The sequence below is a fragment of the Entelurus aequoreus genome, linkage group LG08 (assembly GCF_033978785.1).
Source record: "Entelurus aequoreus isolate RoL-2023_Sb linkage group LG08, RoL_Eaeq_v1.1, whole genome shotgun sequence".
Lineage (NCBI taxonomy): Eukaryota > Metazoa > Chordata > Actinopteri > Syngnathiformes > Syngnathidae > Entelurus > Entelurus aequoreus.
The window spans coordinates 54206626-54222268 of record NC_084738.1 but is presented as its reverse complement, the minus strand read 5'-3'; the positions used below and the strand labels follow the sequence as shown (position 1 = coordinate 54222268).

The window sequence follows — 15643 nt, the reverse complement described above, 5'->3', positions numbered from 1 at the left end:
ATAAACATGGACTCGCCCACTCCGCTTCTACAGTCACACACAGCTTAATGACAAAAAATCCGGCACTGGTAGTCGGCTCTATAAAGTTAACAAATAGGCATTTAGTTTAAATCCTGTCAGCACAATATTTTGGGTGAAAACGAGAATAAAACCTACCTCGAGCAGAAATACAATCTGTCTCCCTCACGTCCTGTCTACTTGCCACTTCCTGCTACCGGCTTATAAGCACAGCTGATTGGACCGCGGCGGTCACGTGACTAGGGAGAGCCGCGCTCTCCCTATTCACCTGACAAAGAGTAATAGATAGCAAGAGCCTAATAATCTCCGCAAAAATATGTATTTGACACCTGCGTTACACCAGCATGCCGTGTGTTGTGCCTCGGTGTGCATTGTTTACACAACGTGCGGTACGCTACTTATGTCCGTCCGTGCAGTGCGCTACTTAATATGTCCGTGTGGAAACTCGTTCGGTTCACCTCCGAACCGAACCCTCGTACCGAAACAGTTCAATACAAATACATGTACCGTTACACACTTACAGTCAAGGCATCCAGTACCAGAAGCAGCAAAGCAACCCCAAAACATCAGTGAAACTCCACCATGTTCGACTGTAGGGATGGTGTTCTTTTCTTTGAAGGCCTCATTTTGTTTTCTGTAAAAAGTTAGTCAAAGTTAAAGTCCCAATGATTGTCACACACACTGGGTGTGGTGAAATTACCATCCCCTTGTTCCACCCCATGGGAGGTGAGGGGAGCAGTGAGCAGCAGCGGTGGCCGTGATTTAACCCCCAATTCCAACCCTTGATGCTGAGTGCCAAGCAGGGAGGTAATGGGTCCCATTTTTATAGTGTTTGGTATGACTCGGCCGGGGTTTGAACTCACAACCTACCGATCTCAGGGCGGACACTCTAACGTGCGAGCTGACACTGTTGTACCCTGTGTCTGCAGGTCAGCTGGAATGTGTTTGGAAGTGGACCGAGGTTCTTTATCCACAATTTTAACAATCCTTCGTTGCGGTCTTTCATAGATTGTTCTCTTGCGTCCACGTCCAGGGAGGTTAGCTACAGTGCCATGGGCTTTAAACTTCTTGATGACATTGCGCACAGTAGACACAGGAACATTTAGATCTCTGGAGGTGGACTTGTAGCCTTGAGATTGTCCATGCTTTTCCACAATCTTGGTTCTCAAATCTTCTGTGAGTTATTTGGTCTTCTTTCTCTTCTCCATGCTCAGTGTGGTACACACAACACAATGGTTGAGTCAACTTTTCTCCATTTTAACTGGCTGTAAGTGTGATTTCTATATTGCCAGCACCTGTTACTTGCTACAGGTGAGTTTAATTACAAATTAAAGGAGCATCACATGCTTAGAATACAACTATTTCTTACAATTTTGAAAAGGTGCCAATAATGTTGTCCAGTCCATTTTTGGAGTTCTGTGTAAAATAATATCAGATTTGGCTTTTTGGGGGTTTTTTTGTGTTGTTCCAATGCAAACAAAATCACCAAAGCATTTGTAATTTCAACAATTTTCTGGGAGAAGTGGTGCATTATCTGACAGAAATGCAGGGGTGCCAATATTTTTGGCCATGACTGTATATGAATATTTCTAAATTTCACGTTGTCCATATTCAGTTACTTGTATGACTGATAAACGTGTTCCTTTAGTTACGTAAACAAATATGTTACTGTCATACCAGTATGTTCATCATCACATGGACAACATCCAGGTGTACATAAACATGTTTATTCAGCCCGATAAAAGGTTACAAATGAAAAAAAACAACTTAAGAGAACAACTTCCCTTTGTGGTGCTAATGACATGACAATTATCATCATTCTCATTCTCACATGCTACACGACTGACCTGAGGCTTTTTCTCGTTTCCCTTTTTTCAAAAATGATACAAAAAAAGGAAAGTTTGTCCTGTCGGCAGTCATGATGTTTCCGACATGATATGGAATGTTGTCTTGGAAATGCAGGTGTAAAAAAAAATTTATAAAAAAAAAGAGTTCACTAAATTCTGTTTCCAGGCTGCTACTACATGAGGCATTGCGTTAAAAAACACCACATTGGTCCAAAAGGAAATAACCTGCAATGAACCCTGAAATAGAAAAATGCTTTGCATGGAATTGAATGGGATTATTTGGGAATACACTGGAATAAAACAAACATTTGCATTTCTTAGGTTTGTCTATGAATGGAACTTTTATGTTGCAGCATCTGTTACTGGGTTGTGTGTTTATACTTATCCTATAATAAAGTTGAACAGGTAAAAAGCCACAAAAAAAATTAAGGTTTAGATATTGTTCAAGTATTAGCTCTGCTTGTGACAAAACATTAGGTGTTCACTATTATGTTTGAACAAATGAATGATTCTCCTTCAAACACCTGCAGCTAAACACCTCAGGGAGAATTATTCAGGAAAGGCTAGAAAAGAAGTGGAGGCAAATAGAAGAGGCAGAAATGAGACAAAAAAATATAAAAGGGGCGTGTCCTAATTTGACTAGTGTTAGATGCTTCTTGTTTTGTTTTTTCCTACAAAGTGCATTTTTATGTAGATTTACAAGTAAACCAATTTTATAAAAGTCTTATGTAAGAAAAGAATGGGAAAAAAACATGCTGCAACGATGCCAAATGGATGCATTTTTTTTTCTTTTAAGTAAAGCCTCCATTTTGGTTCCTTGACTTCGGTAACCGTCAGCGTGCGTAGTTGAAATATAGATATATATTAATCTATGCTTAAATAGTTCGCCTCTTGTACAGTCTTGCATGCACTGAGGAGCTTACGGGCGAGCTGCACGAGGACGACACGTGTGGACGCGCTTTTTGCCCTTTTTCTACCCAGCAACCGTGTCAAAAGTCCAGAAGTCGCTTCTCCTGTGTGTGTGTGTTTGTGTGCATGAGATGTGTGTTCACAAAGAAGCCGAGCGCATCACTGAAGTTTTGTTCCGAGCTTTCGTTGTCTGTTCCTGAAGAAAGGAAGAAAGAAATGCTAAGAAAAGCGCAACATGCGCCCTTGGTTGTGTATCGCCACGCCGACCTACCTGGCCTCAGAGCGGGTGACTGTGTACTCAAACCACAAGATGTTGGGAATCAAGCTGGTGTCACGCACCAGGAAGTACTCAGATACGGGCCTGCAAAGCGGCGGAGAGAAAGAAGAGAGAGTCAGGCTTTGACGGGGCGTCCCCGCTGACAAAGGATGTGGGTCGTGTCTTACCACGCTGCTATTTTGGGGAATAACGGGGTCAGCACTTCTTGCGTCAAAAAGAACCAGATAATGCCGACGGTGGTGCCGGCCACGCCGCCGTAGAACACCTGGCTCCAGCTGTGATAGAGCAGGTACACCCTGGCAGCAGACAACAAGGCTGAAGTTGCTGGTCTAACAAGCAGCTCATTCTTCTTACACTTTTACACCAGGCAGGGTACATTCAGACAACAAATAGGCCAGAGTCGATAACATTTTGCTCAATGATATATTGATCAGGTAATTATTGCCATTATTTTTTTGGAGACCAAATTAACCACTGATGTAATGATAATACTTAATAATAATGCATGTATATGCTTTCACATGCGATACAATATTTTAACATTGTAATTTAAATGTAAACTTTTACATCTCCAAGTTCAATCAAAAACAAATAACAATAAAATGTACTTTGTTAGCAAAACGTGACACTTGAATACAAATCACAACCAAAAGGAGGAAATTAGCAAGTTTGGCATCAGATGAAAAAATCTTCTCCACGTTCAATTGTCTCCATCTTTCAAAAGGCATGAATAAGTTGAGAGTTATAACGAGGCCTTTTATAGATTTACTAAGGTCTGACATGTTTAGTAACTTTACCAGTGGCAGTAGCCAGACGAACCTGGATGTGACACACTCACAGACTTTCTAATTGGTCAAACGGTGGAGGGTGGGGCATCGAAATGAAAACAATACGATTTCTGGGCTGTAAATCTATTTTAATATTGAGCATATCCCAGCTGGACTACTGTTATCAGTTATAAAGGTATTTGAAAAGAACATGATTTATGAATGCCTTTTGACATATCAGGGCCATTTAATGACCTGACATTAAATTATTACATATGGCACCTTTAACTGATAATCAAGGTAGGACTTTTTTTTTAAACAAAAGTGCAGAGTAACAACACAAACACTACAGTATAAACAGGTGTATTAACAGGTAATATGCAAAAAAAATTAAGTTTGACAGATCCCAGAAAGGAAACCCCACAACATGACAAATGTCTGTCGAACGTTTGCAGCGTTTTTAGAAATGCTAGTTTTTCAACAGTATTAAATGGCACCATGTCTTTGGGGATGTAGTGAACCACAATTTATGTGAGCGCACACTATTTTGCACTGTTTTCTTTGCGCTCACCTTGTACAACAAACGCGGAGTGAGTTGGCAACTGGCTCCTCAATGTTGATAGGCTCATCTTGTTCCGAAGGTTAAAACTGAAATAGTTTTGTGACCATTTTGTCCATATCCGAGTGTTTTTTCTAATCATGGCAGACTTGGTAACAGACAACAAAGACGACTATTTTTGGACAAAAATAAGGATTCACAACCTTATTTTTGAAGCTAAATATACTGAGGATGAACTTCTGGTTATAGAAGCGAGCACTAAGGAAAACTGACACCTTGGAGCAGATGAAAGCCGATAGAGTTAGATGAAAGTGACGACGCTATAAATGTGGAACTTGGAGACAAGCCCATTTGACATAAATGGTGTGCTTACCCAAAATCAACAGGAAACGTCCCGGGCCAGTTGGACCAGACGAACAACTGTCCATCGAGTAAGTCACTTTAATACCGTTAATGATACAGGCAGCACGTCATGCATGTTATTACAACTACAGTACATACGCTGTCTGGCTAGCTGTGGACAAACAAAACATGAGGGCTATCCATCCATCAATCCATTTTCTAACGCTTATCCCTTTCGGGGTCGCTGGAGCCTATCTCAGCTGCATTCGGGCGGAAGGCGGTGTACACCCTGGACAAGTCGCCACCTCATCACAGGGCCAACACAAATAGACAACATTCACACTCACATTCACAGACTAGGGCCAATTTTTTGTGTTGCCAATCAGCCTGTACTGTGGGCTAATACTTTACAAATACTGTAATATGATTGTTTTTTTCAGTCAGTACAGGTTATTGTCCTATCGCAGTACATTACAAACTCAAACGTGTTTCATGTTTAAGTTAACTTACCTCTTGCCGTAGTTAGCTTATACGGCTAATACCGTAGCACGCCAATGTGTTACTACGCTAGAAAAAGAGTTCCTCAGTGTTCACTCTTACAATAACAATGTTGCTACAACTTGGTTATTATACAGGTTACGGAACGTAAATGAAGTATTGTTGACTTTTTTTGAACGCAGATTTAAAGTGATTTAGAGGTAGAATTGATTGCTCACATTAACTGCATTGCTCGCCACTTACAACGAGACGATTTTACATGTTAGAATTTTTTTAAAAAGACCTTCTGTCTTCTTATCTCTCATAATGATTGTGAACGATAGGCAAAATTCCCAAAAAGTGCAGTTCCCCTTTGATAACAAGAGGATTCACCCCCTTATTTTTTTTCTCGCTATGGCTCAAACGAGCGCAGCTGCAAAAACCAATGAAAAGCGTTAATGCTCTTGAAGCATGCACATAGCCATTTATTGAGGTCGAAAAACTTACCCGGTAATTTTAATTTATCGTTGGTTAATTGACTTATTGAATATCGGCCCAGGGCCTATAAACAAAACACATTAAAGGGGAACTGCACTTGTTATATAAATGATAAATGGGTTATACTTGTATAGCGCTTTTCTACCTTCAAGGTACTCAAAGCGCTTTGACAGTATTTCCACATTCACACACACATTCACACACACATTCACACACTGATGGCGGGAGCTGCCATGCAAGGCGCTAACCAGCAGCCATCAGGAGCAAGGGTGAAGTGTCTTGCCCAAGGACACAACGGACGTGACTAGGATGGTAGAAGGTGGGGATTGAACCCCAGTAACCAGCAACCTTCCGATTGCTGGCACGGCCACTCTACCAACTTCGCCACTTGTTGTTTTTTTTATTTAATTTATATCATTCACAATCCTTATGTAAGACAAGAACAAATATGTTCTTTCTTTTTTGTCTTTTTTATGCATTCTAAGTTGCAAAATATGGCAATTTCGAGGTGGCTAACAATGCAGCTAATGGGAGTAATCTAGCCCGCCTATAAAGCCCTCTAAATAACCATTCAAAAACCGCCATCAATACTCACTCCATTTACATTTCGTTACTTGAATATTAACCAAGTATTAGCGATATCGTTATTATAATCGCTGACGCAGACAAACTACAGTCAATTTTGACAATCAACTTCAACTTGGAGATGACGAGAAAGACACGAAAAGATGCTTGTTTGCGCCCACCATTTTTTTTTAGTAGTGCGCTGTAGGGTTTTGATTGATTGAAACTTTTATTAGTAGATTGCACAGTTCAGTACATATTCCGTACAATTGACCACTAAATGGTAACACCCGAATAAGTTTTTCAACTTGTCCATGTAAATCAATTCATGGTACAAATATACACTATCAGCATAATACAGTCATCCCACAAGTTAATCATCAGAGTATATACATTGAATTATTTACACTATGTACAATATTTACAATCCGGGGGGTGGGATGAGAAGGGTTTAGTTGATATCAGCACTTCAGTCATCAACAATTGCATCATCAGAGAAATGGACATTGGAACAGTGTAGGACTGACGTGGTAGGATATGTACAGCGAGCAGAGAACATAGTGAGTTCAGAAAGCATAAGAACAAGTATATACATTTGATTATTTACATTTGGTTATTTACAATCCAGGGAGGTGGGATGTGGAAGGGGGAGGGTGTTAGTCAAAGGTTGAGGTTGACTGGAGGTGTTGTTTTAGTGCGGTTTTGAAAGAGGATAGAGATGCCCTTTCTTTTACACTTGTTGGGAGTGCATTCCATATTGATGTGGCATAGAAGGAGAATGAGTTAAGACCTTTGTTAGATCGAAATCTGGGTTTAACGTGGTTAGTGGAGCTCCCCCTGGCGTTGTGGTTATGGCGGTCATTTACGTTAAGGAAGTAGTTTGACATGTACTTCGGTATCAGGGAGGTGTAGCGGATTTTATAGACTAGACTCAGTGCAAGTTGTTTTACTCTGTCCTCCACCCTAAGCCAGCCCACTTTGGAGAAGTGGGTTGGAGTGAGGTGTGATCTGGGGTGGAGGTCTAAAAGTAATCTGACTAGCTTGTTCTGGGATGTTTGGAGTCTAGATTTGAGGGTTTTGGAGGTGCTAGGGTACCAGGAGGTGCAAGCGTAATCGAAAAAGGGTTGAACGAGAGTTCCCGCTAGAATCTTCAAGGTGCTTTTGTTGACCAGAGAGGAGATTCTGTAGAGAAATCTCGTTCGTTGGTAGACCTTTTTGGTTACCTTGGTTGCCATTTTATCACAGGAAAGATTAGCCTCTAGAATGGAACCTAGGTAGGTGACCTCATCTTTCCTGGTGATAACAATGTCACCCACTTTTATAGTAAAGTCACTGACTTTTTTTAGATTGATTTGGGACCCAAATTGGATGGATTCCGTTTTACCTAAGTGTATGGATAATTTATTGTCAGCAAGCCAGGTGCAAATACTAAGGAGTTCAGCATTGAGGATTTTTTCCACTTGTGATTTGTCCTTGCCGGATACCAGCAGGGCCGAGTCATCCGCAAACAGGAACAATTCAGTCGAATGCTGATGACATGTCATTTACGTATACGTATATTAGGAACAGTAAAGGCCCTAATATACTATAATGGCTGCAGAATTTGGAGAAAAAACCTAATTGCGATTTTTTTTCTCTCCAAAATTGCGATTGTGATACGATATGCAATTTTTATATTTTATACATATAAATGCAAAACGCTGCAAAAATATTGAGTGAACGAAGATTTGTTAGTTTCAGACTGTCAATCAACATATTCCTGTCTGAAGGTGCCACACAATATTTTACTTTAAAACATATTTGACTTGATGCAGACACACTCAAAACTTTAGTCTGCATCATTGAGTTTGAGTTTGAGTTTATTTCGAACATGCAAGCATACAACATGATACATCACAATTTCCAGTTTCTCTTTTCAACATGTTCGAAAAGGAGTAGGAAGAAGCAGAGCTTATTTAATCCTACCCCTTTTCTTTAAATAAGAGTTGCAAAACTTTTTGTTCACTTCCTGTTCCCAATTTATTCACAATAAACTCCATAAGTAATCACAATAAAAATAAATAAATAAATAAATAATAGTAAGAATTCGATAATAATAATTGGTGAAGTAAGTCATATTTCATATGATGAGATAAGTAAGATTACTTTAAGAATGAATGAATGGATGGATGGATGTCATTCTCTTAGACTGAAGAACTAACATAACTATAAAGCAGACCTGGGCATTCTGCGGCCAGCGGCCCGCATCCGGCCCTTTGTACGTCCCTGTCCGGCCAATCATAAATTACAAAATACATTTTAAAAAGTATCTATTTCGAGTGTGCAATACAACGGTGCTGCTTTTGTTTTGAAAAGCGTTATTTGTATTACTTCCGTGTGGACGTATGCTCGTGGCGCAACGGCAATCACAAATTACAAAATAAATTTAAAAAAACATCTATGTCGTGCGTGCAATACAACTGTGCTGCGTATATTTTGAAAAGTGTTATTTATGGGCGTATGTCCTGTGAGTGAAGGCGCACAGAGACAAATAATGCCCGGTTATCCCCGAGACGCTAATAAAAGAAAATTTGATGACGAATGGCGTGTTTTCAACAAGACATGGACTGCACAGGTTGCTGTGTTTAAAGAATATAGTGTAACGACCTGCTGAAGTTGATGTTGTGTTTTTGAGTTGCGGAAATGAGGAGTGAGGATGGACGTGCGTGTGGAAGGAACGAGATAAGTTGAGCTGTGTTAGTATAGGTTGCTCAATAAAAGTTTAAAAAGAGCATCAGACTTGGTGTGCACTTCTTCTGGACGCTACATTTGGTATCATAAGTAAAACTTTGTGCATACTGCCGCTGCTTAATTGTGTGCGCATACTGCGCTGCTTATGTGCTCAGCCTGCTACGTCATCGGGATGTACGTGCCACGATGTTTCCTGGCGACTTTGTCAAGATGGAACGGGAGGGAAAGGACATTGAGTGGGGACTTATGGTGCCGGCAGCACTGCAGATGTCTGTGTGTATCCCGGACGTGAGAAGCTCGTCGCAAAGAGAGAGAGAAAGGGAAGAAGGAGAGAGGCAGCGTCTACAGGTGCAGTGCACGCTGCTTGGCATGGGGGAATTCCGCCCTCAATGAAGACTCCCAGGTTTGATGGCAAGGCGAACTGGGAGGCATTTCATCCCACTTCTGACACCAATTGTAGCGTCCAGAAGAAGTGCACACCAAGTCTGACGCTCTTTTTAAACTTTTATTGAGCAACCTATACTAACACAGCTCAACTTATCTCGTTCTTTCCACACGCACGTCTATCCTCACTCCTCATTTCCGCAACAGCAACGCTTCCTCCTTCTTCGCCAATCACCTTACAGGCATGCTACGTTCACAACAAAGAGGATGCAGGATAAAGTGACAGAAATTGAAGTTTTTGCATTGTATTATACATCAGGAAGTGTTGTGTAAGAAAGTGTTAAAAATAAAACCATTATAAGCCATCTGCTTTTGTATAAAAATAAGTTAGGTTAATTGAAAATATTATTATTATTATTATTATTTATCTTACGGTATATCAATAATAATTTGAGCAAAATTTAATTTAAATATTGTCGGTGTGGCCCTCCAGCAGTGCTCGGGTTGCTCATGCGGCTCCCGGTAAAAAATAATTGTCCACTCCTGCTATAAAGGGTTTATAATGCAATGTTTGATTTTTTCCTTCTTGGCACTAGGTGAAGGCAGTCGCAACCTCTCCCCCTCTGTTTCTGCCTGCTTGCCTCGTGTATGTTTTAAGAGCCTCTTTTCCTGCGCTGACCTCCGAAATCTAAACATCTAAATATGGAATTGATAAACTGGACTCTCAGCTCAATTGACACAATCTTCTCGACAAGGAGCAGTGGTTTGGAGGAACCTTGCTGTCCTGACGGAATGTTTGCTGCTCAGTACGTAAGGGACTCAAGAGAGAAATGGCAAGTCCTGTGCCTCTCAGTGCTTCCCGTGGAGGACGTGAAAGACATCAAACTATCTATTTGAAATTGTGATCGCAGGGCATCTGCTGATTGGACTGAGCATTGTTTTGGTCTATCGACAAATTCGGAAGACAATGGCCGCCGTTCAAGGAGCCCCAAAGCTGCCCGTCGCAATGGATGACATTGCGACGGGCAATGTGAGCGATTGCCCGTCGGCACAGTCTGTGGGAACACAGACTGTGGCGATTTCAGAACTGAATCGTAAGTTGGATAACATTATGAAAAGGCTTTCTGAAATGCACAGATTGATCAACTCGAGAGCCAGAATGGACAATTAGAATAGACAAACCATTGAAATGTCTGCTTGCTTGGAAAACAACAATCTTTATCAACGATTTGACTCCTTCAAATGGCCTTGACGAAGGCTGCTTTGAAAACATCCCTAGAGGACATCACAGTGATAACCGCTCTGACATTCCTCCCTCCGTCAACAACACCTGGGAGTTGAACTTTGCTCATAACGCTTGCAGAGCGACTGTAGACACGACAACACACACACAGACTCTGGACAACGGGCATATGCACCCCACGCCTTTGCCACCGCTTAAAAACCCCTTAGAGGCGATGAACAGCTGAGAAGCAACCCCCCCCTCCTGTTGCAAGTCTTGTGGTTTATGTGTAACATATTTATGTGCGCTTATTGGCTATCAAGTTAATATTTATTGATCTCAGTCTCATACATACATATATATATATATATATATATATATATATATATATATATATATATATATATATATATATATATACCGTAATTTCCGGACTATAAGCCGCGCCGCACCCGACTATAAGCCGCAGGGTTTTGATGTGTAATTAGCGTAGTATATAGGGGTTCCTGCTACCACGGAGGGGATTGTCGGGACAGAGATGACTGTTTGGGAACGCAAAGCGTCCCATTTATTCACAATAAATCTTTCAATCATTCAATCAAACTTTCACATCTTTGACATGGCGAACAGCATTCGTGCAGAGTACAAATAATACAACGCTGCAAAGTAATACAAAGTGCTCGCCTGTACGTTATCAAAATAACCAGCCTACCGGTATATGAAAAGTCAGTCTTTAATCATTGTGTCATCGTCTTCCTCCTGCGTACTAAAACCACCCAAATCCTCTTCGTCGGTGTCGGAGAAGAACAGGCCGTATATAAGCCGCACCCTTGTATAAGCCGCAGGGACCAGAACGAGGGGGAAAAGTAGCGGCTTATAGTCCGGAAATTACGGTACATACACGCACACACACGTTGTAGTGTATTCAAAGTGTGCATTTTTTTGTATAAAATATGGACTTTTGTCGAGGCTAAATCTAATTATTCATGTTTACATTGTTTCTTATGGGAAACTCTGCTTCACTATATAAAGTTTTTGGTTTGCATATCCAATTAGGTTCGTAAGGTAAAATAAGCGTATAGAAGGTAAGGAGGTAAAAAGGTAATATAAGGTTAAAAAAAGGTAACTAGAAGGAAAATCAAATGTAAAATAAGGCAAATAGGAGGTAATGAAGGTTATGGCAAGTATAAAAGAATTTTTTATTAAAAAAAATATAAAATCCCTAAAATACGGATTGAGGCTATAAAGTATGTTTAATCTGATTACTCAATTAATTGAACAAGCTAATCGATAAATTACTTGATTACTAAAATAATCAATAACTGCAGCCCTACGACAATGTCATCTAGCACCCCCACAACCCAGTGATACTTGTTAGCAAGTTTTACATGTTATACTCATTAACACTGCCTCGCTTCTTTTTACACTTATGTGTTAAGAATGTTAAATCATTGTCTGAACACTAAAGTAAGTATTTAATGATGGCCACAGTTTGGCCCAGGAAACGACAGATGTTCCACTTTAGACTAAAAGCTAGGCTGAGGGGCTGTGTCTTACCTGCTGTATGAGACTGATAAGGCCAAGCCTAGCAGAAGGATGGACAGGATGTGTCTCCATAGCAGGTCCACACATCGGGCGTTATTCGTTTGATGCATTCTTAAAAGACAACATAAATAAGAAAACGCCGGCAAGGTATCTATCTATCTACACACACGCACACAAATAACGCAAAGATAAGATGAATCATTTTCATTTGTGGCACTCACCTTAAATAAAGGAAAAGAAAGAAGTAAACAACAAAGAACCAGATGATCTGGGAATGACTGGAGGGCATCCCATAATCCGAGATCAGCAACGAGTGAGCTCCTTGAAGACAACAATTTCACCTTCTCAGGTACATACTATAAAATCATGTGACGACGACTACTACTACCATTGTACTCACCTGCACATGGCCGTGGCTCTCGGATAATGCGCTTTAGCGTCCAGTTCAGTCCTTCGTTGAGGAGGAAACCGCTGAAAAACGAGATCTGCAAAAAAAAAACATCATGACGACCAACGTTCCCTCTAAGGTGCGCGCCTGTGCAATTGCGCACTGCTCAAGCATCCTCTGCGCACGGCAAATCTATGCCACGCACAAAATCAAATAAAAAAATAAGCGCATAACAATTTTCAACACACGGACACGACAGAGAAAACAGTTTTTGTCATCATTGTTCAAATATTGTAACGTCTGTCGAGACGCGTTGAGACATGAATTCCATCGATCACTTTACTGTGCAAAACTCTTTATTGTCGGCCATAAACACATCACCAAAACATTAGTAAAAAAAATTATATCTAGCAAAACTGGTCATTTTCTGCAGTACAAACCAGACCAAAAGCAACTTTGTTATATCAACAGCAGCCGCTCACTCTTTCTTACTTGCGCCAACACATGCACATATGGCACTTAGCCAGTGATGCGTTTACATCCACACAAAAAGTCGGACAACTCCAACACCACACATAAAGTGTCATTCCAGGTCGTTACACTATGATTTACCAATCAAATGTGTGCTTATTCTAGTGTCATTTATTAGGAATCTTAATTTATAAATATTAATCATGAAATGCTGTAAGTATATTAAATAAATACTAATAAAAATATATTTTTTACAAACAGGAAGTTGCAGGAATGTACACATGATCCCCTGCTTACATCTCATTGTGCAACATGTGAATGTTTTAATGGGAACTAAATGCAATGTCTGAAAGGGGTACAAATTATTTCCAAAGCAGGACCTCCACCCAGACAAACAATACAAGTACACAGTTCATGAAAAACAATATTTTTTGTTATTGTCATTGTAAGTGGGCCTAAACACTTATATTAGAAAATAACCTCATGGAAATGACTGCTGTCATTTGATTATAATAATAAGAGAATGTTGTCTGTCTATCTGTGTTGGCCCTGCGATGAGGTGGGGACTTGTCCAGGGTGAGCCCGAATGCAGCTGAGATAGGCTCCAGCAACCCCAAAAGGGACAAGCGGTAGAAAATGAATGGATGGAGATTGAACTTGTTATTTAGTCAGGTTTGGGACAGGTGTGCTGCTGGTGTAGCAACAGTGTGCACGTCTGATGTTGCTCACATGGGCTCCACTGAATGCTCAGGGAGTTTTTGCGTTTGCTCACACACATGAAAAATTAGAGGGAACATTGATGACGACCTTTGTTTACTACAGGCCTTTTTGCGGGTGCACTTCTTACCGTGTGCAGCTCTCTTTTAAACACAATCAGCGTAACAAAGCCCACGATGATGGCAATGGGAAGGAGGGTGATGTAGGCGAGCACCTGTCCCGTCAGATCATCTACAACAAGGAAGACACAGAAATGTTAAAACCACACTGGTGGGAGTTACATTGAAGTGCCAACTATACCCCATGATGAACAAGATACATGATGAGCACAGATTAGTAGTTCCCAAAGATCATAACTCCAAATTACTTTAAGTAATACAAGTAATCATCTCATTTTACAGCGTCTTTGAACAAACTGTTTTATGCTAGCAATGCTAACAATATAAGGCCAGTGAGCTAGCTCTCAATGCCAGCAGCAGTCCGGACAACGTTAACACAATAGCACAAACCGACATGCCACACCTTGCCTTTCACAGTGTACTAAATGTGTGAATTGTTAATCGTGGGACATACGTATTTATTGTCAACTTAATGTTCATATAAACAGACCTAACACGCTAGCTAGCTGGCCCTCATTGTGGCCACAGCCGCCGAGTGCGCATGCGCAACGTCTCACAATTTCGCAGCCCACCTTGCGTGCGTTGACTTTCACTGTGTCTCATAATTTGGCAGCCATATAGGCGATAGTCGTTTCCATTGACGGGCGACTAAAACCGAACGCGCAGCCTGAAATAACTCCGCTCAAAGCCCGCAGCAGCCAAAAGCTTCGCTCCTCGGAGAGAAACATTAAGTATACTCACCCTCAGGAAACTCTACGTGTGTAACCGATATGGACCGCCATCGGGGTGGTGCCGAGCACTGCTCTTCCAACGCCATCTTACCCGGACACAACCGGGCGATCCTTACAGACCACGCCTCTCGCCTCCGTCCAGCCAATGGTGAGCCGGGAATCGCCTTCAAAGGATCCCCGGCAGTTCGGGAAACGCCCAATCAGCACAAAGAGAGAGGTGGAAGCCGGAAGTGTATCGAGAAGAATTATTGAATGGACCAAAAACACACACTTCATAGTCTCAAACACTAAACACACGCAATATTTGTTAAAGCTATGCATTTAGTCAAATCATTAAACATTGACATACTATTTGTTGATAACAAAAAATAACATTTAATGTAGAATATCATCACCCAATTTACACTTGATACAAGCATTAGAATAAAATGACATAAATACATGAAGAGGACACTAGATGCAGTTTTAAAAACAAGTATTTTCCCTTTAGTTTCCTTAACATTTTCTTCAAGACGTACTTGTCTAAATTGGTTTTAAATGAATGATTCTACACATTCACATGCAATATCTGTTCTCAAAAGAAAAAAACAGTATTAACATTGTTTTTGGAACTAGATAATGTTTGATAGTCAACTAAACATAGATGGATTAAATATTATAGTAAATGTCAGACAAAGGAAACGTGTTTTCATATAGTTTTGTGGGAAAGATAATCTCTTATGTACATTGTCATAATATTAACACATGAGACATGCCAACCCCCAAAAGGCATAAATGCATTCTAATGGCCTGTATCATTCCATATTTACAGCTAGAGTTAATTCACTTTAAGGGCATCAAATGAAAAAGTTGGATAACTTTAAGGTAATCAGTGCAATCATGTAGGTTACAATGTGCCTGTTTGACATCCAGTTGCAAAATTACAAACAATGTAATGTTATCCATCACCACCAGAGGGACATGTTTCCTCTTATGGTCAGTTCAAATGTTCTCAGAAGATATTGTGTGTAATGTAAAAGAGGCATAATACGTCCTTTGTGTTATGTTTTCATTTGTGGTGGTGGTGGTGGTGATGTAC

At 40.5% G+C, this 15643-nt stretch overlaps 1 protein-coding gene across 1 annotated transcript; it reads right to left on the bottom strand.

Annotated features, from left to right (window-relative positions):
* Window positions 1–1729: 1729 nt before the first annotated feature.
* Window positions 1730–14722, bottom strand: dolpp1 (dolichyldiphosphatase 1). Its single transcript, XM_062056802.1, has 8 exons — window positions 14576–14722; window positions 13846–13946; window positions 12540–12624; window positions 12361–12460; window positions 12152–12250; window positions 3219–3347; window positions 3046–3135; window positions 1730–2970 (listed from the first exon to the last, which is right to left on the bottom strand). Exons 1-8 carry the CDS (start codon window positions 14649–14651, stop codon window positions 2934–2936), a joined length of 717 nt encoding a protein of 238 aa, XP_061912786.1. The 5' UTR covers window positions 14652–14722; the 3' UTR covers window positions 1730–2933.
* Between the last annotated feature and the right edge of the window lie 921 nt (window positions 14723–15643).